Below are 24,983 nucleotides of genomic sequence, written 5' to 3'. Positions count from 1 at the left end.
CGTCAAGTCATTAGTGATATCTTCGGTGCGAAGTCAATCCGGACTTTGCGTAAATTCGTTCGGTGGTCTTGGTCATCATCTCTTGCGACGCAGCTCAACAACGAACCTCTTGCTTGCTTCCACGCGCAGCCGACATTAATTCGTCCTCGATTCTTCGTCAAAAATGACATCGTGCCTCTCTTCGGGACGATCCGCCGACTTGTCCTCTGTCCTTTCACCTCGTTCCCCCTTCTCCTCTTCATCGCCAGTAATCTCTCCCCATCCAGAGCTCCGTCGACTAACGCGGCCAGATGCCATAGCAAGAGGGCTAGTAACGCCAGTGATGCTCGCAGCCGTACTATCATTCCGACCATGCGAAGGTGCACCACTACGAATACTTGCACCATCGCCGGTACCAGTGTTCTGCTTTCCTGGATAGTAGATGCCCCGCTCGCCGGTATTGCTCACAACAGGGGCTGTACCAGAGGACGAGTAAACGCTGATGCGCTCAGCGCTAGCCAAGCCAACTACACTCGGTCGAGTGAGAACGCCCTGTGCATTGAAGGCTGAGGTATTGGACGGTTCGACTACGTTGCCACTGAGAACGCTTAGTGGCAAGCTTTCGCGACTGCCACCGAAAACCGAGGATGGCGCTAATGCACGAACAGAAGCATTGGTGTCCAGGGAGTTACGACGGCGTCTTTTGGACGAGCTCGCCAATGTGAGAATCGATGCATTATCTGTCAAGGCATTATTGGCTGTTGCGGTGTTGTAGGTCATGGGTTGGTTCTGGGCTACAAGGTGCGGCGGAACGGCAGTGGCGGGTGATGAGGAACTCGGAAACTGGTGTGAGAACTGAACTTGTTGGTTTGTGGAGCCGTGGGTGGAATTGCCGTGGGAATGACCCTGTTGTGCGTTCGGCGCGGGGTATAGTTGGGTGGACGGCGCCGCCGATTGCACGGTTGTCAAGGTTGTAGTCAATGATCGAACTGAAGGCGCAGGTGACGAGAACGTGCTTCCCTCCCCTCCACCCTGGGTGCTGATCTCTCCGCCACCTGTTGCCAATGTGCCCGCCTTGGAGTATCCAGCGTCGGAGATCGCGGTATCCCCATTAGTCGATACAGTCGGGGCATTCGATTTGGCGCCGCTTGTCGCATGAATATGGTTCTCATAGGCGGAATAAACTAGCGACGGATCACTTCGCGAGCGTGAGCCTTGTCCATCGCGATCCCCAGTTTCAGAATAGGAGTCATTGTTGTTTGGGCGGTTAATATTTCCGGACAGCGGGTACGGATTGTTGCCTTGACCGTTGCTCTTCTTGCCCTTGGTGTTTGTGTGTCGTTTATGGGACCAGCGGTGACTACCCGAGTCGGATGAGCTCTTCAGACTAGCGAGACGTTTCATCCAGCTCGAGAATGGGCGGCGGCGACCATTGCGATCTATATTGTATATGCCCAACGATTAGCCAAGCACGGTAGGAGGGTGGGGGCGAAGGGAAGCGTATTGAAGAGAAGAGACTCACCATGCGCGCGAGGAAGGCTTTCAGTAGTAGCCATGGTGTCAAATAATTGAAAAAGCCAATAGCCCCGTGAAGAGATCAACTCCCACAAGTTGGAGGGGAGTTCAACGCAAGTCAAGGAAGAAGCGCACCGAGGCAAAGGGGCGGGATGACTGTTGTTCCGTGGATCATGTGCTCTTGCCAATCATTGCCTTCTTCACTTCACTTCACTTTATTACTTCCATTTTCATACACTTTCACTTGACAACTTGAACTTGGAGTCATATTCAATTTGGTTATTGCTCCGGCTGAGTCCCATTTTCCACATCGCACTTCTCCATATGGCGCCTGGTTGAAGCCACATCCGCCATGCACTGGCGATATTACTGCCATTAGTGGAATATATCCGGAATATGCCTTGGAGAGTAAACACGAGTATATACCACCCTTGGTAGCTTTCACCCTGCCATGACTTCCCCCGGAGTTATTAACCCGCTTCCTCCGGATGTGATTGCCAAAATCAAGTCCTCCACCTCAATCATTCATCTCAGTGGCGTGGTGGACGAGTTAGTGAAAAACGCTTTGGATGCAAGCGCACGAACGGTCCTCATATCCGTGGATTTCAAACGTGGAAGCTGCATCGTGGAAGACGATGGTGATGGTATTCCTCAGGCTGAATTCGAGGTAGACGGTGGGCTTGGAAAGGCACATTGTATGTTATAGGCAGCGCAAGCGCGAAATCTGCGATCAAAGCGGCCAGCTGACACTGTGCAGATACGTCGAAGTTTCAAAAGCCTGGCATGTATGGCCATCGAGGTTTATTTCTGGCTTCCTTGGCCTCCCTGGCTTTGCTAACTGTGACGTCTCGTCATTCCCAACACAGCACCACGAACTCTGTCATTTTCCATCACTCAAGACCTGTTGCGCGGATGACTCCTGCGCCAGCACATCAGAATCTCCGAGTTGGTGACCATGGTACCTGTGTGACCGTCAATGACCTATTTGGGAATATGCCGGTGCGCGTCAAAAGTCGAGCTCTCGCATTTCAGAAACCAGACGAGCTAGAGCGGGAGTGGGGACAACTGAGATACCTATTAGCAACTCTAATGCTAGCCAATCCTCAGCTCTGCAAGCTGAAGGTCACTGATGTCGAGAGAGGGAAGCGCTTTTTCATTCGGCTAGGAAATGATCAATACGGGTTGAATCAGGTTGATCTTGGACGTATTGGATCAGTTCTATCGCAGTCTGGACTAGTCACATCTCCGGCCATGAATACATGGCATGCGTTATCCGCCACAGTCCCGGATCTCACAATCAACGCCGCTATCTCAACTGAGCCCACCCCTTCAAGAAAGCTTCAGTTCATCGCGTTAGGTAACACACCAATCTTGTCGCGCAATGGCTCCAATATGCTATTCAGCGAAGTCAACAGAATGATCTCTCTGTCGGACTTTGGTAGTACTGGGCAGTTATCTCGTGCCGTCTCTCTTCCTCGTCCTTCGTCTGGGCTAGGTCGCTCCGAGACCGGCATGAGTGGCAGGAGCTCAACAAAGCCCATTAATAAATGGCCGATGTTCTATATAAGAATCGACACGACCTCATCTCACAGCCTCTGTGATGATGTTGATGACATCGCCCCAGACTCCGAAAAGTCCCTTCAGCGTATTATCGACGTCCTTGGGGCAATGATCTGGGAATTCCTCAAACAGCAAAACCTACGCCCTCGTGCTTCAAAACGACAAGCCCGTCCATATAACCGAGTGGATCAGACTCAGAATAGCGATCAACAAAGTTTCGGGCGTTCTATTAACCCCAGGCAAGAGAGCTCGACCACGAACGCCGAGGAGAGCTTTGGTGCTCGTGTCAAACTACCCACGTTCCAACGGTCGCAAGCTGTGAATCCTGGTCAAAATTTCAATCATTGGTCAAGGGTCAAATCGGCCAAGGATGTTTCATTTCAGACATCCTCTCATGAAGCTTCTAGCGATCTCAGGATTAATGAGGATGATATCCATGATCAGCGACAATTTCGGTCTCTTCCAGAACGTCCACGGATTAATACAAGCCCACAACGCCATGCAAATGATTCAATTCCATCACATCGTCTCCCCACTAACCCCGTGTCCCCTGTGATAATCCATCGAGATGCAGACTCAGAAAGGGTGGGGTATCCGCTGTCTGATGCGCTTCCTGATCAACATGTAACCTGGAGCGATCCACATACAAGAAAGTCCCATTTAATCAATGCACGCACAGGCCAGACAATCAATCCTCAATCAGTGTCTATTGGGCCGAGGTTGGGATCGGGAAGTCTATTTGCCGCTCCGAATGAACAGCCGCAGGGGAAAAGCGCACCTGCAGAGAATGTCTGGGTCGAGAATTTGCTGAAGTCATGGGATAATCCCACTTTCAGTCGAACAGAAAGACGAGTGCCGAATCTTGACATTGGTGAGAGCTATCCACACAATAGTATCAACAATTTGCACAACTGTCTCCAGGATATTGGATCTCTAGGCGGTGCGCGAGTCGCTAAATTCCGAGGCAAGCTCCGTCGACAAGTTCTTGCAGAAGCAACCATCATCTCTCAGGTGGATAGAAAGTTTATTCTTGCGAAGATGGATATCGCCACTCCTAATGGCAATTTTTTTGACCAAGACAACGTTCTTGTCTTGGTAGATCAACATGCAGCAGATGAACGGTGTCGTGTTGAACAGCTTTTCCAGGATATGTTCCTTGCACCGACTGATTCGCCTCATGGGAATACAGTCAGGACAACTAATGTCGATCCCATTACGCTCTATGTCTCATCTACAGAGCAAGGGCTCTTTCGGAAATACTTGGGATTCTTCGGTCGTTGGGGTATCCACTACAAAATTAAACCATCTCAATCTGGAGGTGTGGTTTTGGTGACCTCACTCCCGATTCTCATCGCTGAGCGTTGCCGTCTTGAGTCCGATTTGGTTAGTGACTTACTTCGTCGGGAAATTTGGACGAGGGAGGAGGACGGTAGGAGAGCAGAAGCATTAAAGACACCTTTTAAGAACTCTTTATCCGATTCAGACATGTTTCCGCGTGAGGGTAACGCCGCCTTAGCAGATGATCCCGTCTTTCCTCATTCATGGGTACACAAGATGAGTGGTTGTCCCCAGGGGATCGTTGATCTTCTCAACTCCCGTGCCTGCCGAACTGCTATCATGTTCAATGACCCATTAAGTATTGATGAGTGCAAGACATTAGTCACGAGGCTGTCCCGATGTGCTTTTCCATTTCAATGTGCCCACGGACGGCCATCAATGATCCCTATCCTCGATCTACGAGCACATTCCGAGCATGATAATTCGGCTTCTGAGGCGAACATCGTACCACATGACTGCTTTGAACATAATGCTTTGGATTTTTCGGCGGCTTTCAGACATCGGTATGGGAAATAGATGTACGTAGGCACAGACAATCCATACATATATCTCCATCGCCTATTGCGGTCCGCCCAAACACCCTTTTTGGTAGGACAATCGATGCCCAGGTGTCAATGAGCATTTTCAGCAAGCCACCTACCCCTGCAACCCCAGACGGTCTGTTCCCCTGGGCATGAACTCCTACGTATTAAATATGCAGTCGTCCTCGTTTGCTACCGATCTTTCAAAACAAAGACAGACACGATGACATGTATGGTAACTTGGAAACTTCTTCTTTTGGCCATGCGAAATACAAATACACAAGCCTGACCTGGATGAAGATTCATAGCCAAATCATACATGGAAAATACTACTATGCTGTTGAACCTCTCAGCCCGCCACATCATTGATGATATGTCATTCATGTGTTTGCATGAACTTGCATGAACCAACCTTGGAACCCCTCATCATGCAAGCCATAAACCCACATGTCTTACCTACACTGCTTAACCAGCTTCCGATTAGTCCCAGCCCATTGGAAAGTAAGAAGCATGCAGATCCAGGCATCTGTATTATGCAAAGACCAAGAACTCTTCGTTGTGCGACGGGGCCCTTCCTCATCCTGACGCCCCAGCTATACGATCTGATACGTCGCTTGCATTTTTTTTCCGTCCTCCAGATGGTGAGAGTTGTTGAAAATTTCAGGTCTTGATGTGGCACGGACATTCATGTAGGAAGAAAGGTTGGCGGAGGGGCTTAGTATGCGAGGATTATCCTCTCCAGATTAGGTGCTGCGATAGATCACTTTGCCCCTCATTTGGAGCTCCGGACGGTTACACACGTGCTTACGGACTACGACTCTCCAGTTGCGTGTGATTTGGTCTGCTCTACTCTTTTTATCTCTCGAAAAAAAAGGAATTTAATATTGACCTGACTTCAAGTGATTCTTTACAAAAGAAAACCTTGGAATATTTCATGCGAGTTCAAGTTTGAACATGGCCGAACATGCCCCAAATATCACGTAGCCTCGTCATTCACTCAGTTTCTACCTATCCATTACTGGCCTCGAATTATTACCTGAATTGAATAGGATATCCCCTGGAGACCTCACGACGTCATCTCCTATTATCTCGCGGACGCAAAAGTTCCATCATTTCTATAGATGAACGTCATGCAAAGGTCTAGGTTTGCAGAACTGCTACCATAACGACACTTCTCCTCTTTGGTCCATAGATACACTTCAAAGCTCCGTGCCTAAGTACTACCTAGGGATTTTAATTCAGAAGGTTTCAGCTAACCTCCTCGGCGCCCCGCAGCAGCAATAGACCGTGACCCAGTGTTCATTATCTTCCTTCAGATAAATATACCTACTTCCGGCTTTTAATGCTTTGGGAGACAACTTGAAATCGAGGTGGTTTATCTCCGCAAGTCTCTTTCAGTAGGTTCCGTAGCAGGAACAACCTAGGTACTTGTAGTAGTGATGGATTGCTAAAAGTGCAATTATTATTTTCATCGAGACTCTCTCCCTATTGTTTTAGCTTCAGTGCTGTCCCATATTTCATTTCTTAGTTCGAAAAAAACGGCTGGAAATTGAATCTACCTCTTCAACTTGAATTACCTTAGGCTTGATCAGCTGCTAGCTTCCTACTTGCGCTCTCCTCTTCCTACAGTCAAAAAAGTCCAAAACATAATACAATTCAAGATTAATTACAATCTTAGTAACTACTTTACCACCTGAGCACCTTCCATTAGTGCTCAAAGTTTCTTATTATTAACCTAAAATATCAGATTATACCTACTATGTATGCTTTTTGGCTGTTAAAGTCTTAGAAAGATTGCCATTTATCTCACTAAATCAAGATATGATTCCTTACTTGGGCATTTTATTTTATTATGTCAATAGATTTTGACTTCTCACTACTACTAGTATAACATTGTTTTCTATTCCCGTCGTCGTTTCTCAGGGGAATCCCAAGGGTCCTTCCCCACGGCCTGCCATGGAATCTCAACTTGAAATTTGTGAGAGATAACTAAGCCGAACCTAATCTTGATATAAAGCAAGACGTCGCCTAGATATGACTAGTACTATCTTTGAAATACCCTAAAACGTACTAGTACTTCTCAAATCCGTGGGAAATGCCTCCATTTGGTCGTACCACGGTCGTCTGGAATCAGTGACTATGGCGCGGCTGCCCTGCACTACAAATCTCAGTTCCGAATGAAAACTCTGCCTTTTCTTTCTCCTCTCTTCATCAGCACCCGGACTATATGACCATGTCGCGACTTCGAGATAGTGGCGTTCCGCTCTGGGTGCTCGAGCACGAACGGAGACAAAGGGATATGTCTACCCTTCTGGCTTCTCTCAAAGATAGCCCCAAGGGCAACACGATCACATACGATATGGAAAATCGCATCGAACTAAACTATCTGGACTTCGAAACTGGTCTCACACATCCATCCGTGACTCCATACTTCGGACGACGGGATCATCTGGGCCTACTCGGAAAGCCCACCTTGATGAAGACACGAAGTCGATTCCTCCACGCTGAGAAAGGTCTCAAGCCTGACGCAGACCTCAAATTGTATCAAGCTCTTGCTCACGAAATCGACATCCAAGTCGGGCGTCACTACCGGGAACTGGAGTTCGAAAAGGCAGTTCCATACGAATGGGAGGATATCCTGTAAGTTCCTTCCTTTCTTCACTCCTATTGATCCCTCCTCCCCCGACTTTAAATCCACATCAGCGATAGTCTTTCTTTAAACGAGTCTGACTATCGTATGCAGCAGCATCACACGCGACAGAAAGGTGTCCAGCAACACACAGGTTCAATGCAGAATCCGCCGGGCCGTGGAAGTCGTCGAAGAACGACGAAACCACCGAATGGCACTCCTGCAGATGAGCGCGCACGCTGACCCCGACAAACCCACCGCCACCGAGCTACAAGTACTACTACGACTCATGAAAGATGGCGACTGGGAAAGAAGAGTCAGGTGGCAACTGGACAACAAAGTCACCATGCACAAGAAAACGCACCACGTCGTCCCAGTAAGCCCTTTGCCTGCAGGCCACACATTCACCCTTCTAACACTATCCCAGGTACTGCTCGTCACCACATTCCTCGGTGGCCAAGTCCGCGTTGTTTGGGGGTACTTTGATCAAAAGCTCAAGGTTCAATACACCGAGCTTCGACAATTCACATCTTCCAACCTTGGGAAAAGTCTGGATGACTTGATGATGTGGGCCTTGCCGGTAGTACCAGAATACACCACGCACTTTTTGCCGATGCCCAGCATCGCAGAAACAGACGAGGTGGCTGATTCAATGGATAGTGACGACGAGCCAGCGGTCAAAATACCACTGATCGAGATACCGCTGGTTGCGGAGTCACTCGTGGAAGAACAAAATCAAATCTCCTGCCCGTCTCGTGAAAGAAAAACCTGCAAGAAAAGACGGAAAAATCAACAGAAAGGGGACAAAAAAAGACGGCGATGAAATTCTTTACAGCGAGATGTTTTCACTTTCATCGCCAGTGTTACTTGGGGGAAGAAACGGGCGGGTTTCGATCGATTTGTGTTTGTGTGGGGAGACGACGAAGATATCAGGGTCGTTCTCGAAAGATTGAGAAGAATAGGGATCATCCGGGCGAGCAGAGCGTCAAATCAAATCGACCTAGTCCAATCATTCTTCCTGCACCATGACCCGCGTTGGGTGGTTGGGTTTGGGGACGAGAAAGACGCAGAGGCCCCGGAGACAAGACGAAAGAAGAAGAAAGACGCCCACCCGTACGGGCATTGTGTACGGGGCTTTCCCTTCCCTGTCTGGGGCTGGGGATGCCCCTCGAGCGAGACTTGCACCTTTTCGTGGTGCCCGGGATAAGTAGCCTGTTCGTCTGTGACGCGGTGAAACTAAGCAAGTCGGTACATACGCATGCATACCTAGGTAGATATGGGAAGGAGTGAAGATATCACAACGCGGAAAGACATACACATGTACAGGAATAGACAATTAGAGCAAGCATGAACAAAGACCAAGACCAAGACCAAGACAAAAGACTGTACATACTAGACATCCTACAATATGGCATGGCATGACTACTAGACTACACAAGACGAGACTACAAAGGAAGAAATTGATAATCAAAGCTCGTTGCATTCCAGGCAGCTTTTGGCTGCACTTGTAAATAAGCCGCGAGGCTTATCCTTTCTAGATAGAAAGGATGAATCGCAGGATAGACATGGTAGCCTGCTAATAAACGCTGGCTAAGTCCCCATACCCATAGCCCCCGATATTTTCCCAAGCCCAAATCAGGAAGAAAAGACCAAAGAAAAAATAAGAAACGAGAATAAAAGGTCGATAACCCCGAGTGTACGCCGTTTTGTGCCCACCCGGACCCAGGCCCGACCCGTTTTCGTAAAGCGCTTTTCTTGAGACCGATTCCCCCGCGGGGGTTCAGAGGAAATGATGAAAGATAAAAACATAACAAAAAAAGACGAGCGCCGCCCAAAGAGAATAGCAATAAAAGGGGATATTCGCAGAACATGATGATGAAGAACAGAAAGATAGGGAAGGAGAATATGCAGCCAGCATTGATAAATATGGCAAGGAGAAATAATAAGATAAGACACCGGCAAGCCAGAAAGGAAGAAGAAATCGGATTTGGTCATTAAATCGTAGATGTGTGAAGGAGATAGAGCGAGAAGGGGGTATCTTGCATAGAGAAAGAGAGGGGAAAATAGGATGCGGTATGTGTGCGTGGTATGAGTGGGGTAGAGAAGGGGGCTGAAAGGCTTAGCCATTTGTGGCGATCGACTTCGGCTTGGAGGGGTTGGTCCAAGAGAGGAAGTCAAACTTGTCTTTGGCATTCTCGAGCATAGAAGGCGGGTTGGACTCAGACTGGGCTTGGGCTTGAGCCTGAGCTTGAGCTTGGGCCTGAGCATGGAGGTTGGTCGAGCTACAATGAACACGAGGTTCGAGGATCAGGGACCGGCGGTAGAACTTCTGCGCGGCGGATTCACCATTGGAGCGAACGCGAACAAGCTCATTTTGCATCCAGGTCTGCAGTTCAGGCACCTCGGTCAGGCGGTAGGGAATCTGGAATCGCTGAAGCTCGCCAATGATGCGGGCGGTTTTCATGTGCTTATCGAAATTGATGCCAGCCATCTTACCATCATCAGTCGGCAGGGAGCGGAGGGACTGGTTACCGTGATCGATGAAGGTCAAGTCGGTCAGGTAGGTTCCTAGGAAAGGCAGGCAGGGTGGCACATGGTTCTGCAGGCGCTTGCGGAGGACAATATAGTTCCGATCCACACTGACGATGTTTCTCAGATTGTTAAAGGAGTTTAGGGTCTTCTGCGAGACAAAATCCCAGGTCCGCTTCAGACGCTCGATGGTGGACAGGTTCAGGGCGCAGACAATTGCCATGAGGCAATCGTAGTTGTTTAGCTCCAGACACTTGTTTCCAACCTTGATCCAGTGTTTGATGGTGGCAGCACGCTTCTTAGGCTCTTCCAAGCACAAGATGGAGTCAGCGACCAGGTGAGCAAGATCAGTCGACAGAGTGGTCATAGCGCGGACATTGACAGCCAATGAGCCAGACTTGCGGGTCCACTCGGTGTCAAGGAGCTCCTCAGGCAGGATGGAGCAGAAGATTCGAGACGCCTTGAGGGTCAACTGCCTAGCCAACTCGAGAGGATCGAAGTCTAGGATGCTGATTGAGCCCGAGCCATCCTTCCACTGTTTCAAAAGGTGGTTCTCTTTCTTGCCGATAATACAAGGGGGGAGAGGGGTATCAGGGTTGACGTATTGAGCGATCGCGGTGTTGGTCTTGCCCATGGAGGAAACGAGACGAGGAACAACGGGGCCATGGACGGCAGACACCTTCTCGGCCAGCTCGACGAGACGCTTTCCAGCAGTGGGCAGGTCAGTCATAAGACGAGTCTTTGCGAAGTTGAGGATGTACTCCAACGCATCATTGTCCCTGTCGTGGCGCCAGTGAGACTCGAGCCAGCCCTTGAACACGTTGTACACGCGCAACCGAACTGGACCAGCAGCGTGAGGGGTATCGCCGATGTACTCAAAGCGATCTGAGAGAGCTTCAGCGAACTCCAGCGGGGTAGCAAAGAGGCGGAAGGTGAGGTAGAAGGTGGAGACGAAGGTGGCGTCCGGGGTAGATTGGTGAGCAGTGAGCTTTTCGATCAAAGCACGCATACTGCCACCCATCACTTGGCCTTCCTTGTAGACCAATTCATAGGCGAAGGTCTTCTCGAGCAAGTGAGCCTCGGTCTCCTCATTCTCCTCGGCCAAGGTCGAGTGGCTGATACTCTCCTTGAGGGAGGGGACCTTGAAGCTATCGGTGAAGCTACCACCAATATCGGGCGAGGTAGCCCTGGTAGAAGTCTGGGAGACGCCACTCATCTCGGAATCACGAGCGTGGCTGTTGTAGGTAAAGCTACTACCCGTGCTTGTCACACCTCGACCGAAGCTTTCGCTCACGTCAGACTTGGGGTGACTCTCACGGTAGGAGTCGTAAGAGGAAGAAAAGGATTGGCAGTTTTCCAGGTGTGTGGGAAGGATGGCGGAATTGGGAAGGGAAGACAGAGCAGAGGCGTGGGAGGAAGAGAGATGAGAGAAGAGAGAAGAGGGGGTTGTTGCAGTGTTAGCGCTGGCTGCATCAGTCAGGCCCGGAGTGGAAGGAGCGGAAAGTGCAGTGGCAGTCGAGGAAGTCGCGATGGCCCCATTTGAAATTGAAATTGAAGTCGAAATTGCCGAATTCGTCGAATTTGTCAAATTGGGAATCTGCAGGGGCGGCGGGGGAAGGCGCAATCTTGTCTTGTCCGCTCCTTCCTCTTCCTGGTTCTTCTCGCTCGTTTCTTCCATCTTCCCTGACTCATCAGTTCTCTCCTTCTCTTTATATTCCTCTACCTCTTCCTTACTCTCCGCCTTCTCCTCCACAATATCAGGCACCCCCTGACTAGGTGTCTCCTCATCAATTGCTTCTAGCTCAATGTCACCGTTCTGCTCCAGAACCACTCGAGCCTTGGCCAGGCAGTTCCCTGCAGCCCGCACACAGTCCGTCGCCGCATCGACCAAGCGCTTTCCCTCATCCGGCATAAAGACAAGATCATCTTCTTGTGCGTGGGCCGGACGGAAGACATCACGGGCAGCGTGGACGAGTTCAGACAGCTTCTCGCACATGGCCTCACGGGCTTCCTGCAGGAGAACGCTATGCTGAGTGTCATGCTCGCAAACAGCTTCAACCACAGTCAACAAAGCTCGGCAGGAGGAGACAGCTTGTTGAGTGGTGGTCACCAGCTCCGTCGAGGAGCGAGACTGCATATGTAGACCGATGAATGACCCAAGAACACCCAGGAAGGCGTCGTAGGTAGTTCCCAGTCGGTCCGAGGCCAGATTGTCTGCGCGAATGGCAGATGAGGGTCCGGAGTAGGAGACGCGGTGCGATACTGATATCCTCTTCGTTGAAACTGAGACAGGGCGGGAGGGCTCGAACATCTCTGTGCGCATCGATGCCTGGCTTGTATCCATACGGCTTCGGTTCAGCTGGCGGGACTCATTTCGTTCCGAGCAAGTGTCGGGGATGACCGCAGTATCGGCCGTGCTGAAAGACTCGGATGCTGGCGTCGGGGGCAGTTCATGTTGGCTCCGCTCACCAGCGGCCTCCATATCGGCGATTGTCCGGGTAAGTCCAACCTCCTGGTCCCAAACGTCGAGAAATCGAACACCCCGGGTGACGATCTTGAACGCCTTCAGAAGCATCTCGTCCAGGATGCTTTCGACTTCATCTTCAGCGGGGGTACCGTTGGCGACTTCCTGAAATCGTTTGGCGGTCTTGACTAGCGATGACAGATCGGACAGCAAAGCTTTCCGGATCCTTCGTAGCCCATCGTATTTCTTAACAAGCGGGGATTCCCGCGTCAGGCATTCTGACTTTTCCTGATGATGGGGTCAGTTTGGTCCCGCGGGGAGAGAGGGGTCATCCATGTCGTAGACAAAGGCCTCTCAACAGCTGCTGCTGCTATTCTTCCAATGGACTTACAAGTAGAAAGCGGACGCCGGCAATGGGTCCTCGCATTAAATCCTGGTTTCCAAAATCTTTTAATGATGACCCGCATCCTCCGCGAATGATGTCCCAGAAATCAGTCAGGGCTTTTAATAACGGACGCATGGCGATCTGGTCGTATGCCTCGCAGTAATTTGTCGGAAGCCAGCCTCGATGTCCCGAATCTAATAAGGTACCATCGGCCCAGCCATTGGTGTGAACGGAGTGGACCAGGATGATATCGCCTTGGTCGAGGGGCAGAGTGACTGTTGATGGCGAGACATTTCCAGCTGGGTGAAAAGGATAGAATGCACGGAGATAGTTGTGAAAGACAACTCTCGGGGCTTCGGATTGTTCCATTATGTGTTGTTCCTTGGTTCCCTGGGGCGTTAATGGCGGGGTGGCCTCCGACTGGCCGTGATTCGAGTAGAAACGAGCCGGCGTCTGTTTATTGTTGGGGTCGGCGTCGACGTCGACGTCGTCGATATGGGAATTCGACTTGGCGATGTTTAACGGTGGTATATTCGGCTTCATTGAATCTGTTATCTTTATTCTGTGTGGTATGTGTTGGACAAGTAATTGTTGATATTGCTGTTGGTTGTGGTGGTGATTGTTGTTTCTCAGAAACCGCTATGGTCACGGACCGGATGCGTTTAGTCGATGATGGATGCAATTGACATGCTTTGCTGAATACTATTCCAACAAGGTGAATTGGACAGAGTGTCGAATGGTGTATTGAGGGAGGAGAGAGCGGGGAGGGGGGTCGGATCGACAGATGGCTGGGATAATCCTACACATCAAGGTCAATTGGAGCCGTTTCCTAAGGGCGCGAGCGCAGCAATGATGGGGTGGCTGAAAGGACGATAGGGATCGAAGACTGTTTGTGCTCCTTGTGGAGGGGAAAAGAATGCGCGATACCAAGGGAGTCGAGGGAGAGAGGAGTCCCAAAGGAATGCTGGGGGTAGGAGCAAAGGGAAACAAAAGAAAGGTCTCGGACTTTGGGAGATCTAACGCACCCTTTCTTCGACAATAACAATCAAGTAATCAAACTATAAACAGTAACAGACTTCCAAGAAAGGAGTCCGGAACATTAGAAGGATCCAGCCGGGAGGGATGACAAGTCGCAAGTTGAGTGTCAATGCGAGGTTGGGGATCATGCACTGCGTCTCCGTCTATGAAGGGAGTCCAAGTGCGCCAGCCCTGTAGATGAAGATCGTAAAGCAAGGACGAGCAAAGACCCGCGAACTGACTTGCAGTAGCGAATGACGAAAGTGGAATCTCCTTCTTCTATTTCTAGGGCTTCGTTGGTGTAGTAGTTTCGATCCTCAACGCAAGGGCGGAGAGACGTCACGAAAGGGATGAATGAATGTTATATTGCCACCGGCGGCAATGGCACAAGATCCAAGAGAAAGGACTTGGATTCAAATTAGAAATAGAAAAATTAAAAGCAGGGACTGCAAAATGGAGCAGTAAAGGAAAGAAAAAGAGGAGGGCGAGGGATTAAAGGAATAAGAACGAGAGCTCTTCTGGAGTCGAGGACCCATTTGATTCTTCTGGGACTCGATCGGGACGATCCATATGGGATCCACCGGACGTATTGCCCCCGTATTGACTGGGGGTGATGAGTTATATTTTGACAGCATTACAGACCGGGGGGGGGTGTATGGTGTATAGACCTGGTAATCCTGATTTCTTTTTATGTATCATTGGTAATACTATTACATGGTCTATTGGTTAATGCTTTTATCCCATCTGTACGGAGGTGTACCTCTAGGCCCAATAGTACCTTTTCCCGCCATTCGGTTCCCCTATGACAGATTATTTTCTTTTTATTTTCTTCAATTTTCTTTTTCCATCGTACTTTGTTTTTTTTCTTACCCACCTTCTTTCCTCTCTGTCAAAAAAGAAACTCCCTCCTCTCTGCCGTATAGCAATCCAAACATTTGTCCCGCAATGGCGCCACTAGCACGAAGCACGAAGCTCGCCTGGCAGTTAGCGTACCTAGCGTACCACTGTTGAACAGAACACTTTTTTTTTACAGAGTACGGAATACCAACCCGTACTTTTTCTTATGGGGTTAAGTGCTCCCAGACCTTGTTTTTTGGGCGAATCCACCTTACATCTGCCGAACGCTTCCCGTTCCAGACCGAAGGCCCATTTCCTAATTATTATTGTTATTATTATTATTTTTCACACTCAATTTTTGGAAGGTTTTAATTTGTTCATAGGAAGCCGACCATAAATAAAAAAAGCCTCCCGTTGTGCCGCGCGAATCACAACGCAGCCACGAAAGAATTCTTGTGGGGGTTACTCCGAGCCCATGTCTTGAAAATGCACTGGCCGTGTGCTGGAGCCTGCAGCCCCAAACACAGACTCGATCAGTCACCTTGTGGCGATTTTCGCCCTCACGTTGCCTGTCAACTATCTTTCCGGGGATCGACGGCGCAGCGACCGGCCCCCCCCAAGTGACAGCGGGCGAAATAAGTCTGGTCGGGTGCACATCACGCCGTAGAGACACTAGGTGTATGTATATAGTTTATCTCTAGTCGAAGTACGAAGGGCTGAAGAGAGCAATTGATGGTCGTAAACCATTCTATGGAGTGTGATAAGACGATCGTGCCGTTTTCACATCGGTCAACGAAAGAATGAGGCAAATAGAAAATTAATTAATTAAGAAAATATCACTCCATAATCCAACATCAAAATCCAGCCACCAACTTGAACAGGCCCGCTTTTTTCGCCCCCGTCTGTTTTTTTTTGTCTTTGTTTCCCTTTACCAACAGCAACAACCAACACCCCCTCATCTTCCCGCGTGGGGCGGAAATCACATTGAGATATGAACCGCTGGACACATGAGGGAGGTTCGCGTTGGCGTCAGCGTTGGTGGGGGATCCACCAAACGCGACATCCTCACTTCCCCGGGAGAATTTGAGCTATCGTGAGCATCGGAACGGCCAGGCAACGTCGTCGGTCCCATTGCAGAACCACCCGCGGCTTGCATTTGCATCTATAGTTAGGGTATAGTCCATCGCGGATGCAGCTACGAGGCATGGGCGGACGGGAAATCTTTGACATGGACCCGCTCTGTCTTAGACCGTCTCCCTCATTCAGCCTTGAGGGTGAGGGTCAGAGTACTTTTGTAGAGGGCCAAGAAGGGACTGCCCTTCGTACAGAATACAGTCAGAGACTCGGATTTATCATCTCGTGATATATCAAAAATTCCAATTAGGGACAAGAGTTTGCGAACGAGACGCGATACAGACTCGGAGTATGTTTGTATACAACATAACTGTCTTTTGAAAACATTCGTACATACTCCGTAGATGGATGGGGGTCCAAGTAGTATCATAATCATGTAGCTCTTAGCCTGATTGCTAGCTGGAATTTGACTCGAGCTTTGTGTGCTAAAATTATCAAAGAAAAGAAAATGGAGACGGCGAAGGAAGGCGGTTTGCCCCGTCAACGGTCTAGAACTGGAGCATTACGCATCGTGCAGCCTTTCTGGACCCCCAAAAAGATATGGTCTAGTATGTACTACTTATTCCGTAGTTACTGTTGAGTCGTATGAATATTTTCCTAGTATCTATACAGTAATACGCTTGTTAGAATAGAATTCAAATGGAGAAGGAAGCGTTTACCGAATTTACAGTAGTCTGCTGTGCGGAATTGACCCTCCATCATCCAACCAAAACGTGAATTTACGCAGTCTCGGTGATTCTGCAGTTTCCAGTCCGCAGTAGAATTTTGCGACGCACATCGCATCCTTCGACTGGTGCATCTCCCACCAGTCACATGTTCTGCACAGTAGTCTACTCCATACAAAGACAAGCTTGGAAGAGAACGACCAGCGAGAAATGAAATCTCCGGGAATGACGCGGGCGGGGGGGGTCCAATGGGCATCACCAGCCTTCAAAGCCGAATGCAAGCCCCCTCCACATAATCACAGTGACGGGCGCGTGTGGGCGTGCGCGATCTTTCACCCCTCTCCTCCAAGGGTTACGATCTGCGGCACAGGCCTTGAATTGGGGAGAAGCTCCGGTGGCCCCCTAATCTTGAACCATGGGACCGCTCTTGCGATTGCGATGCTCGGGCCAGTTTTCGATCACGGCAACGACTCACATTGCTCCCAGTTCGGATGGAGCTTTGGGGAAAGCTGCTAGGCGGGTCCCTCGGCACAAAGTGGGCTGCTCTGTTAGTTTTACTCTTTCTTGTCCGCTCAGAACGAGGGTCTCCCGTGGCTATCATGTTTGATGTTGAGTCAGGAGTTAGACCTAAAATCCATAGCTAATCGGTACTGAAAATCTGTCTCGGAAATGTCGTTTGCTTGCGTCTTGTCCCGCAGCTGGCGCGCGAGCGCGAACGCGTTCCTGGCAAACAGACACGAGACTGATGCCCAAAATGTGGGGCAAAACAACGGCCTTCTTCAAATGCACCGTACTTCTGGTGCAGAACAAGGCAAATAACTTGGAAAAATTCCTTGAGGGAATCACATTGATTCAAATGGGCTGGAGTCAAGTGGCTTTTTTTTTCTCTCTCTTTCTCCTTTTTTCTGCCTGAACACCAATGGTTGGGGTTGGCATTCAGGCACCGCGTGGTACATGCTTATGCCGCAATAGCTTCGATATCAGCAACCACTTCCACAACTCGCTAGGTCACAAGTGGAAGGTGAATCCTACATTACTGATCATTTTGTGTAAGAATCGTATTTTCCAATGTGATTGTTTTATACACTTTACGAAGCACATCCGACAAAATCCTCCACTGCATACTTGACCGACACGACTCGGTCTCTTTCCACTTTTGGGAGTAGGCATGGCGGACTGATTCGCGGGGTTTGATACTTCGGTGTCATTTCTTGGTCTCGAATAGTCGCACGACAGGCCTTTAGCTCGGCCAGGGCTAGATCGCCATAACTCGGTCGGTCAGAAGCAGACAAACTCGGCATCCGAGTCAGTGGTTTGAATTTGGGATCATCTTAGGGCCTCGACATCCTGGGGAAGTAATCACCCGCGCGGCGCAGGAACATGACAAATAGATAGGGCAAGATTTGGTCTCATCTCCAAGGCTTTGACGAAACTTTCGATTGGCCGATTAGACCGTCAAGAGTTGGTCTGTTCTCAGTATGCTGTACGCCATTTTTTTAAAAATATTATCTAGTATCGGGTTGTCCCGCCCGACAATCACCTGGGCTGGAATTATCTAGAATCCACTGGCAGCGACACAGTCTGAAAATTGAGTGATGCTACCGTACTACTTCAGGCACCTGTACTACATAGAGGTAGATTAATACTGGGTAGTAGATGCCGAGGCCGAGCGTGCAAAGGAATATCATTCCTCTCAAAATCAACTTGAATGTAGACACACCGCCGCCGCCCGTGGTTTGTGGTTTGGTAATTGTCTGGCGCTGCTCGCGCATATTTTCCTTATTTTACTCTTCCATGCCCAGATGTACATGTCGTGTAACCTCGTGGCCTTTTTTTCTTCCAATGCGGTCAGACTGAGGCTGAGATCCCGCATATGCCAGGGCCTGGAATAGTGTGGCAGGTACCTGCAGCATACATAATCAAGTTTTGGTGACTGCAGGTGGATCTTGAATGGAATCGATCTATTAACTCGTGTAACTACACCGACTAATTGATTTAATTCTCCCCTGTACAACTTCAAATCTGAACTTGAAGAATTCATATGCAGGGTAACCGCATGCGATTTTGTTTTTCTGAGAATATACCCCGCGGATTCCAGCTACGCCACATAATCAATCGTTGCACAACTTGAAACCGCATTGATCTTCTTCCTCGTGTCATGAAATTCATCACGCACAGATTATCGTCGGGTTAGAGTAGGAAACAAAAGAGTGAATAATAAGATACATACAAATTTACATTGTACTTACGTATAGACATACTTTATGTCGTATTTGGACTGGCGGAGATGGAGCCTGCGCATTGGTCATACAGAAAGCTGTGTCTGGTGATGTCACTTTTGTTCAAAGTATCAATTTGTCGTCACTAGAATTCTTAATAAATGACGGGCCGGCAACAAGTCACATATTAAATAAATCCACTGTCCCAAATAAAGGATATTGATATAGTCGGGAGTGTAGCCATGGTACAGGTGGCGGATCATTGGGGAAGCTCTCGATAGCGCCAATTGCTACCACAAGTACCAATACCCTATGCTTCCGCTACCCCGGCCAACACTAACAATGAATATGCTCATCCAATGAGAATGGACCAAGATCAATCGTTCCCAGAAATTTAGAGCATACAGTAATCCGCGGCGACGAGATCCGAGTATTTGGTTAGTGGAACAGATCATTGGCGATTCAGACATCGAATACTTCGTATATCTCGATCCTATTTTCATGCCACTAGGTAATCGTATTAAGTACATACGGCAGTACTGATACAATCAATACTTCTGGTACATACAATAATACCCCCAGAACACGGCCGCACTCGCCCGAAACTTGAATCAAAGACCAACGGCCCCAAATACATTCCGGCGCCAAGAGTCTAGGAAAGGGGCGAACCTCGATGGCACTACCTATACTCCGTACGGAGGACATATCCACAAGACATTTGTACAAGATTGTGCAATGATAGACAAGTTAAAGCGCCGGAAAGGAATCCGCGAGGCTTATGGAGTCTATATTAGATTAATTTCGACCGCGGTGGCACAATGGATTGGTCGACACGTTCCCGCAACGGCTCAGCCGGTACTTTCTGGGCGAAGGAATCGCCTCAAAAGCCCCCCCTGACCCTAATCCATGTCGGCGGTGCCGCTATCTATGAAGCTATCGAGTTATCGCCATCGCAGGAAGATGGCTGTGTTTTCCAAACTTTGTCCGTTTCGTTCCCCGTCCCTTGTCGCTGGATCCCGACCGGAGACTAGCGCCACGCGCCGACTTTCTTTGTTAGAAAATGTGAGATCTCCATTTTTTTTGGGCCTCCCTTGATGGTGCTTGGTAAGTTTTCTCCGCACCTTGAACTTGAAACTGTTCCCAAATTTGGAATCCCTTTGGCGCAGCCCTGGACTTTCTCTTAGCGCGAGCGGAATGGAGCTTCCGAGGCCCCAGAGAACAAAGAATCGGGATCTCTTGGTGGATACATAGAAATTGGTGTGGATGCAGCTGCGCCTGCGCCTGTCAGGGATATGTTCTAACCAGTCCCGAGACGCATTTTGAGAAAGAACGCGATGTGCGATGCGATCATATACCCACTTTCGTGCAGCCTAGATGATCTCCCAGCTCAAGCAATTACCTGGAGGCAATCTATGTTGAATACTACCATGACTCTTGCACCATAGCGCATTACAGAATGCCGAAGTTTACGGCAAATCATTTGCAAGAGAAATCAATAGTGCAACGTTCAACCAGTTTGGGGCTGCCAAAAGGGGGGACCGGGGGGGGGGGTTCGAGAGTCAAGTCCAGAACGCTCCAAGTAGTTTAATGATCGGCCCCAGAGTGACTTGGGGCGGCCGGTCTAGTGAGCTTTGAGAAAGAAAGCTCCGCGGCACGTGTCTAAAGGCATATGCGACACTAAAGCGCATCCCCTGTCGTTTCCGCGAACCCCCTGAAACGAAGAAATTGAAAATTGGCTAATGTGGAGTCAAGAGCAATGTGTGTATCAATGAATCGTTGCCAAGGAAAACGATAGTCTGCCTCGCGCAAAGGAAACATCCCGAGGCAATTGCTAGTTAATAAGAATACTGGAGAAATAATGGCTGGCTGTCATATGCACATTCTAAATAGAGCGGCGTTGGTCTGGTCGTTGGAATCGATAGTTCCAACAGCTGCCCCCCTCAATTAGGGTTCGACGAGAGCGACGCCGTTGCCGCTGCCCCTCTTTCTTTGCCTTGGGACGGGACAGGGAGGGTTCGTTCATTACCGGCTATTTCATAGATGTTGGTCTTTTATCGTCATCAAGATCAAACATTCTGTGCTCGGGACGATACGTTGGAAAAGGATGATCATCGTTCGAGTCACGCTGGCTACTCCGCGAAACGATTGTAATCACTACCCACGGGCCATTTCTTGCACCATGCAACCCCATAGTTCAGTCGCGACCCTCTTTCTTGGGCAGATAATTGTTTTCGTGGTGGAGACAAGAAATGGTACTCCGTACAGTAGTGTAGTACTGAGTACACCGTACAAACAAGGAAACAGTCGAGTCGCTCGGCAACTCAGGGGGGGCTTCACGTGAATTACTGGTACGCCTGTAATATTACCGGCAAGTAGCAGGTCCACATAAGTTCCCGTTGTATGGCTATTACATACATCATTATACTGAGTATAACTGACTTTCTTTGTTGAAATTTTAGTTATACCACAAGTACATCAGTACAATGTCTGTTCTAGGTAACTATATTAGTTGACGGTTTCGACCCTCATACTCTCACCTCTCCACTCGCCTCTCTGTACAAGGCAGATCGCGCCACTTGGGTTTGGAGCGTTCGACGATCATAGGTGGCAACTCGATCAGTGCATGCAGCAGTGGGTAAGTAAACTCCTCTAGCTAAATGGCCGTGTGCTGCCTTATTTTGCCTCGCCATCTATCCAATCCCTCAACTGATGATAAAGTACTATACATACCATTTCACATTTATTCTTGACAACTCGCTAACATCATTTATTTCCAGTATCAACTACTTGTCCCGTCTGATCTAGCATTGTTGTTCGAGCAACCAAAAAAGCTAAACCCGAAGTGGTGTTTAATATCATCTCGAACCAAGAGTTCGTTCTGGTGGGGCTTCATCGGCGATCTAAGTGGATGCTCTTAGCTCATTGCATGGCAGCCACGCCAGTCAAGAAGAGCGATGGCGGCGGGGCTTGGTTCTTGCCTCCTATCTTGACCTTTACAGAACGTGCTGAAGCATCCACTTTGCATGGTCGATCTTTTCTTGGTTGAGTACAGCTCGGGATCTCTCTGAGGTTCATTTTCTCGCGATACGTGAGGGCGATGGAAAACCAAAGCCCGCATGAATGAGAGCAAAGGCTGAGTCACTTCATGAAAGCTTTCACGCTGGAATTATTCCGTACCCGAAATAGGATTCTAAAAAAAAGCAGGAACCAATTTACAGTTCCCCGCTTCCAATCATGAAGGGAAAACAATCCGTTTCCTCAGGATCGGGGATCTGATCCGGGCCCCATCACATCCCCCCTTTCGGTAGCCCCCCTCCCCACGCGAAGAGAAAAGCAGATTTCCTCGACATGGAATCTCTCCGACTGATCTGCAAGAACTCCCCGTCCGAGCTGAGCCTACTTCGCACGGAGTACAAGGTTGGTGATACAAAAAGCTCATCACAAACCCCTCACAGCCAATCGTCATGCTAGGAAGTCACAAGCGAAAAGATCTTCCCGGGCGCAGAGTGTGCATCGCCCATGTGCCTGCAGAGTGCACGAGGCGCTCGAACTGCACAGTCTTCACGGTAATCCCAAAGTTTAGTTTCATCACTGTCAAATCATACCAAATATCTCTGACGGGCGGGACGGAGGTCCCACTTCATCTGTGAAGAGCTAACAACCGGCACGGACTACCCAAATGCTGACCAGCGAGCAAGCTGGGAGCTTTACATAGGTTTGTTCAGTGGAAATGCGAAGTGGACACCCAATACGCCCATTTCTCGGGGCCGACTCTCCGGTCCCATTTGCTTTAATTAATTTCTGTTCTCAAACCCAGGAAAAGATTTGCGCTCGTCAATTGCATTCGGCGTAAGGAGTAGAGGGGGGTTCCGCTCTGTCGGGATTCTCCTCTAAATGACGATAGACGTGGCTGAACACTATGGAAGCTCTAGAAAAAGAAAGCCTCTGACGCCGTCGAACTTAGTGACAAACACTCGGGATCTGGGCGATCCTTCAGCAACTGACGGCCGATCTCCGCTGCCTTCTTTTCCCGACGAAGAATATCGAAGGCTGAAAAGGAGTAACCAGGAAATGTCATCCACGCAACTTCACAGCCTGGTGGTACGGTGGCTTGTCTTTCATTTCGTCAATGGGTCTCATAGATCCCGATCAGGAAGGTCAGTCGATTCCAGTGCGGTTGTCACGGCCCGCCCCCGATGTCTTCAAGCCATCCTCGCACGCTTTCGGTATCCACGGGGGCCGGCTAGTACCTTGTGGATATGTCCTTTGCCTTAATGACTGGGCTTTGAATGTCCTCTTGGGCCGCGCGAGTGGGACGGAATCCTTCGCGTTTAGTATGGAGCATATGGTGCCACCCAGAGACCAGGCATCTGGGATACAGGCTCAAATTAACACATATTCGGAGTACCATCAAGGCTATATGGAGTACTTCGTACCCAAGCCTGTGTTGGGCGACCGATTGACGATTGACTAGTCCTCAGCGGAAATTGGTATTCTATTTCAGGGGGCAGCCGGAGGCTTTTCCTGCTCCGGGTCTAATTAGAAGTCGAGTGGACATGCTTAATCCTGATGCCGACCATTACAAGGTTTATAAATATAGGAATGTATTATTTTTGTTCCAGATACGGAGTAGAGCTCTACAATATGTGAGAGTAATTATCCTCTCTCTCACCGGCTGATTCTAACGTATTCCAAGGTTCAATTCAATACAGGAAACTGATGGAAATTGATTTAGAGTACCTAAGTACTAACGCTATCTAGAGATGTTGCCGGAATTTGGCTGCTCAGTGCCCGAGCTCCTAAGAAAACTTTGGACCCTTGGAACTTGAACTTCAAATTAAAGTATATATTACCTAAGTAGGTATTACAAAAAAAAAGGATACTATTAGAATTCGAAACATCCATGGATATCACAGAAACGCCCACCAGACAACTCGGAATCAACTGTAGAAGTAGTTTTGATGCCTCACTTGCTTTACATAAAATTCTCTCAAGGCTACCAATAATTGATGTTCATGTTGTATAAAATACAACTCGAAATTTGGTACTACATAGTACGGAAAAATAATCCGTATTTCTAATCTTCGAGTTGGAACGCTATGCAAATTTACCTCATGAGCCACCAAGTACACAATCAATAGTAATAGAGGAAAAAGGACATTATAGTATAGACAGCTCACAAACAAAAGGACCTTGAGCCCACTGTTATAATATATATAACAGATCTCACGCTCGGTCTGTTCCAAATAAAGCGCCTTGCATCTGGCGAACGTTGTTTATGATCGAACATGTCAACTCGCCACCCCTTGCGTCAGCCGCGTCTCACCAACAGCCCTTCCACCGACGTATGTGGGCTAGCCACAGATTGAACAGAGGGGGTTATGGTTTTAACCGTTCCAACTTGAACGAAACATAAAGGCTGTCTGTTCGAAATTCTGTATATTTGACATATCAAGCAAAAAAGTACCACTTGCCCAGGAGGATGAAAAAAAATTACAGGGATATTTGTAGACACTCTACATTGGACTGACGCGTCGCATTCGGATTCTTCGCGCCTGGAACGAAGCCCTTTGATCCAAACTTCACTGGAATGAGAGGAACCTAGCCCTCCCTCCAAGGAGGGAAATGTCCCTGTGATAAAACATAATAAGAATCTTGCAATCTTAGATTTCCTTCTCACTAATCGAATCACTAATATCCCTCTTACACGCTCATTTGATATTATTTTCCAAGGTGTGAATTCCATTTGCTACAACAATGCCTCCAGCAAACACTGAAAGCTTGATCTATAGTAAATCAGACCTAACATACACCGTGCCTAGGCGAAGCCACACATAACATCACAATGAAGCTGATCGCTATCTTCGCCACCGTCACTCTCTCCTCCATGGTCGCCACAGCACCAGTCGGAGAGAAGCGAGCACTTATTCCCAAGCCTATGGATCTCTTGGAGATGATGTACCCTCACTCGGGAATTCCCAAGCTCACCATGAAGGTTGAGAAGGAATTGAACCTTTGTAAGTTCAGATCAATAAAGAATACCCGAGCATTCACTAATTAATGTTGCAACCAGAAACAACTATAATGATCGGAGAGAGATTTACAAATGAGAGACTGGAAAGCAGACGCCCACAAGTACCTCAACTCGGGAGTCAGATCGCTGGAAAGCAAGCGGGAAAAAGGATCGATGC

At 48.8% G+C, this 24,983-nt stretch overlaps 6 protein-coding genes across 6 annotated transcripts; 4 read left to right on the top strand and 2 right to left on the bottom strand.

Moving 5' to 3' along the window:
• Positions 1–135: 135 nt before the first annotated feature.
• N7533_002620 (uncharacterized protein) lies at positions 136–1,535 on the bottom strand (the record flags this gene model as incomplete). The annotated part of the gene is made up of 2 exons (XM_057099270.1): positions 136–1,418; positions 1,502–1,535. The coding sequence occupies 2 exons, from the start codon at positions 1,533–1,535 to the stop codon at positions 136–138; spliced, it is 1,317 nt and encodes a 438-aa protein (XP_056964406.1).
• A 410-nt stretch (positions 1,536–1,945) lies between these two features.
• N7533_002619 (putative DNA mismatch repair protein (Mlh3)) lies at positions 1,946–4,908 on the top strand (the record flags this gene model as incomplete). The annotated part of the gene is made up of 2 exons (XM_057099269.1): positions 1,946–2,189; positions 2,252–4,908. 2 exons carry the CDS (start codon positions 1,946–1,948, stop codon positions 4,906–4,908), a joined length of 2,901 nt encoding a protein of 966 aa, XP_056964405.1.
• A 2,238-nt stretch (positions 4,909–7,146) lies between these two features.
• N7533_002618 (uncharacterized protein) lies at positions 7,147–8,365 on the top strand (the record flags this gene model as incomplete). Its single annotated transcript, XM_057099268.1, has 2 exons — positions 7,147–7,553; positions 7,687–8,365. The coding sequence occupies 2 exons, from the start codon at positions 7,147–7,149 to the stop codon at positions 8,363–8,365; spliced, it is 1,086 nt and encodes a 361-aa protein (XP_056964404.1).
• A 1,296-nt stretch (positions 8,366–9,661) lies between these two features.
• On the bottom strand, positions 9,662–13,463 carry N7533_002617 (guanine nucleotide exchange factor; the record flags this gene model as incomplete). Its single annotated transcript, XM_057099267.1, has 2 exons — positions 9,662–12,823; positions 12,927–13,463. 2 exons carry the CDS (start codon positions 13,461–13,463, stop codon positions 9,662–9,664), a joined length of 3,699 nt encoding a protein of 1,232 aa, XP_056964403.1.
• A 6,147-nt stretch (positions 13,464–19,610) lies between these two features.
• Positions 19,611–19,823, top strand: N7533_002616 (uncharacterized protein; the record flags this gene model as incomplete). The annotated part of the gene is made up of 1 exon (XM_057099266.1): positions 19,611–19,823. The coding sequence occupies one exon, from the start codon at positions 19,611–19,613 to the stop codon at positions 19,821–19,823; it is 213 nt and encodes a 70-aa protein (XP_056964402.1).
• A 4,814-nt stretch (positions 19,824–24,637) lies between these two features.
• N7533_002615 (uncharacterized protein) lies at positions 24,638–24,827 on the top strand (the record flags this gene model as incomplete). Its single annotated transcript, XM_057099265.1, is given in 2 exon segments — positions 24,638–24,809; positions 24,820–24,827. The coding sequence occupies 2 exon segments, from the start codon at positions 24,638–24,640 to the stop codon at positions 24,825–24,827; spliced, it is 180 nt and encodes a 59-aa protein (XP_056964401.1).
• Between the last annotated feature and the right edge of the window lie 156 nt (positions 24,828–24,983).

The sequence above is a fragment of the Penicillium manginii genome, assembly GCF_028828005.1.
Source record: "Penicillium manginii strain IBT 31320 chromosome Unknown utg000002l:1.0-5564898.0:1.0-5567710.0, whole genome shotgun sequence".
In the NCBI taxonomy this organism is placed as follows: Eukaryota; Fungi; Ascomycota; class Eurotiomycetes; order Eurotiales; family Aspergillaceae; genus Penicillium; species Penicillium manginii.
The sequence above is the reverse complement of the archived record's forward strand: the minus strand, read 5'-3'. Positions and strand labels throughout refer to the sequence as shown.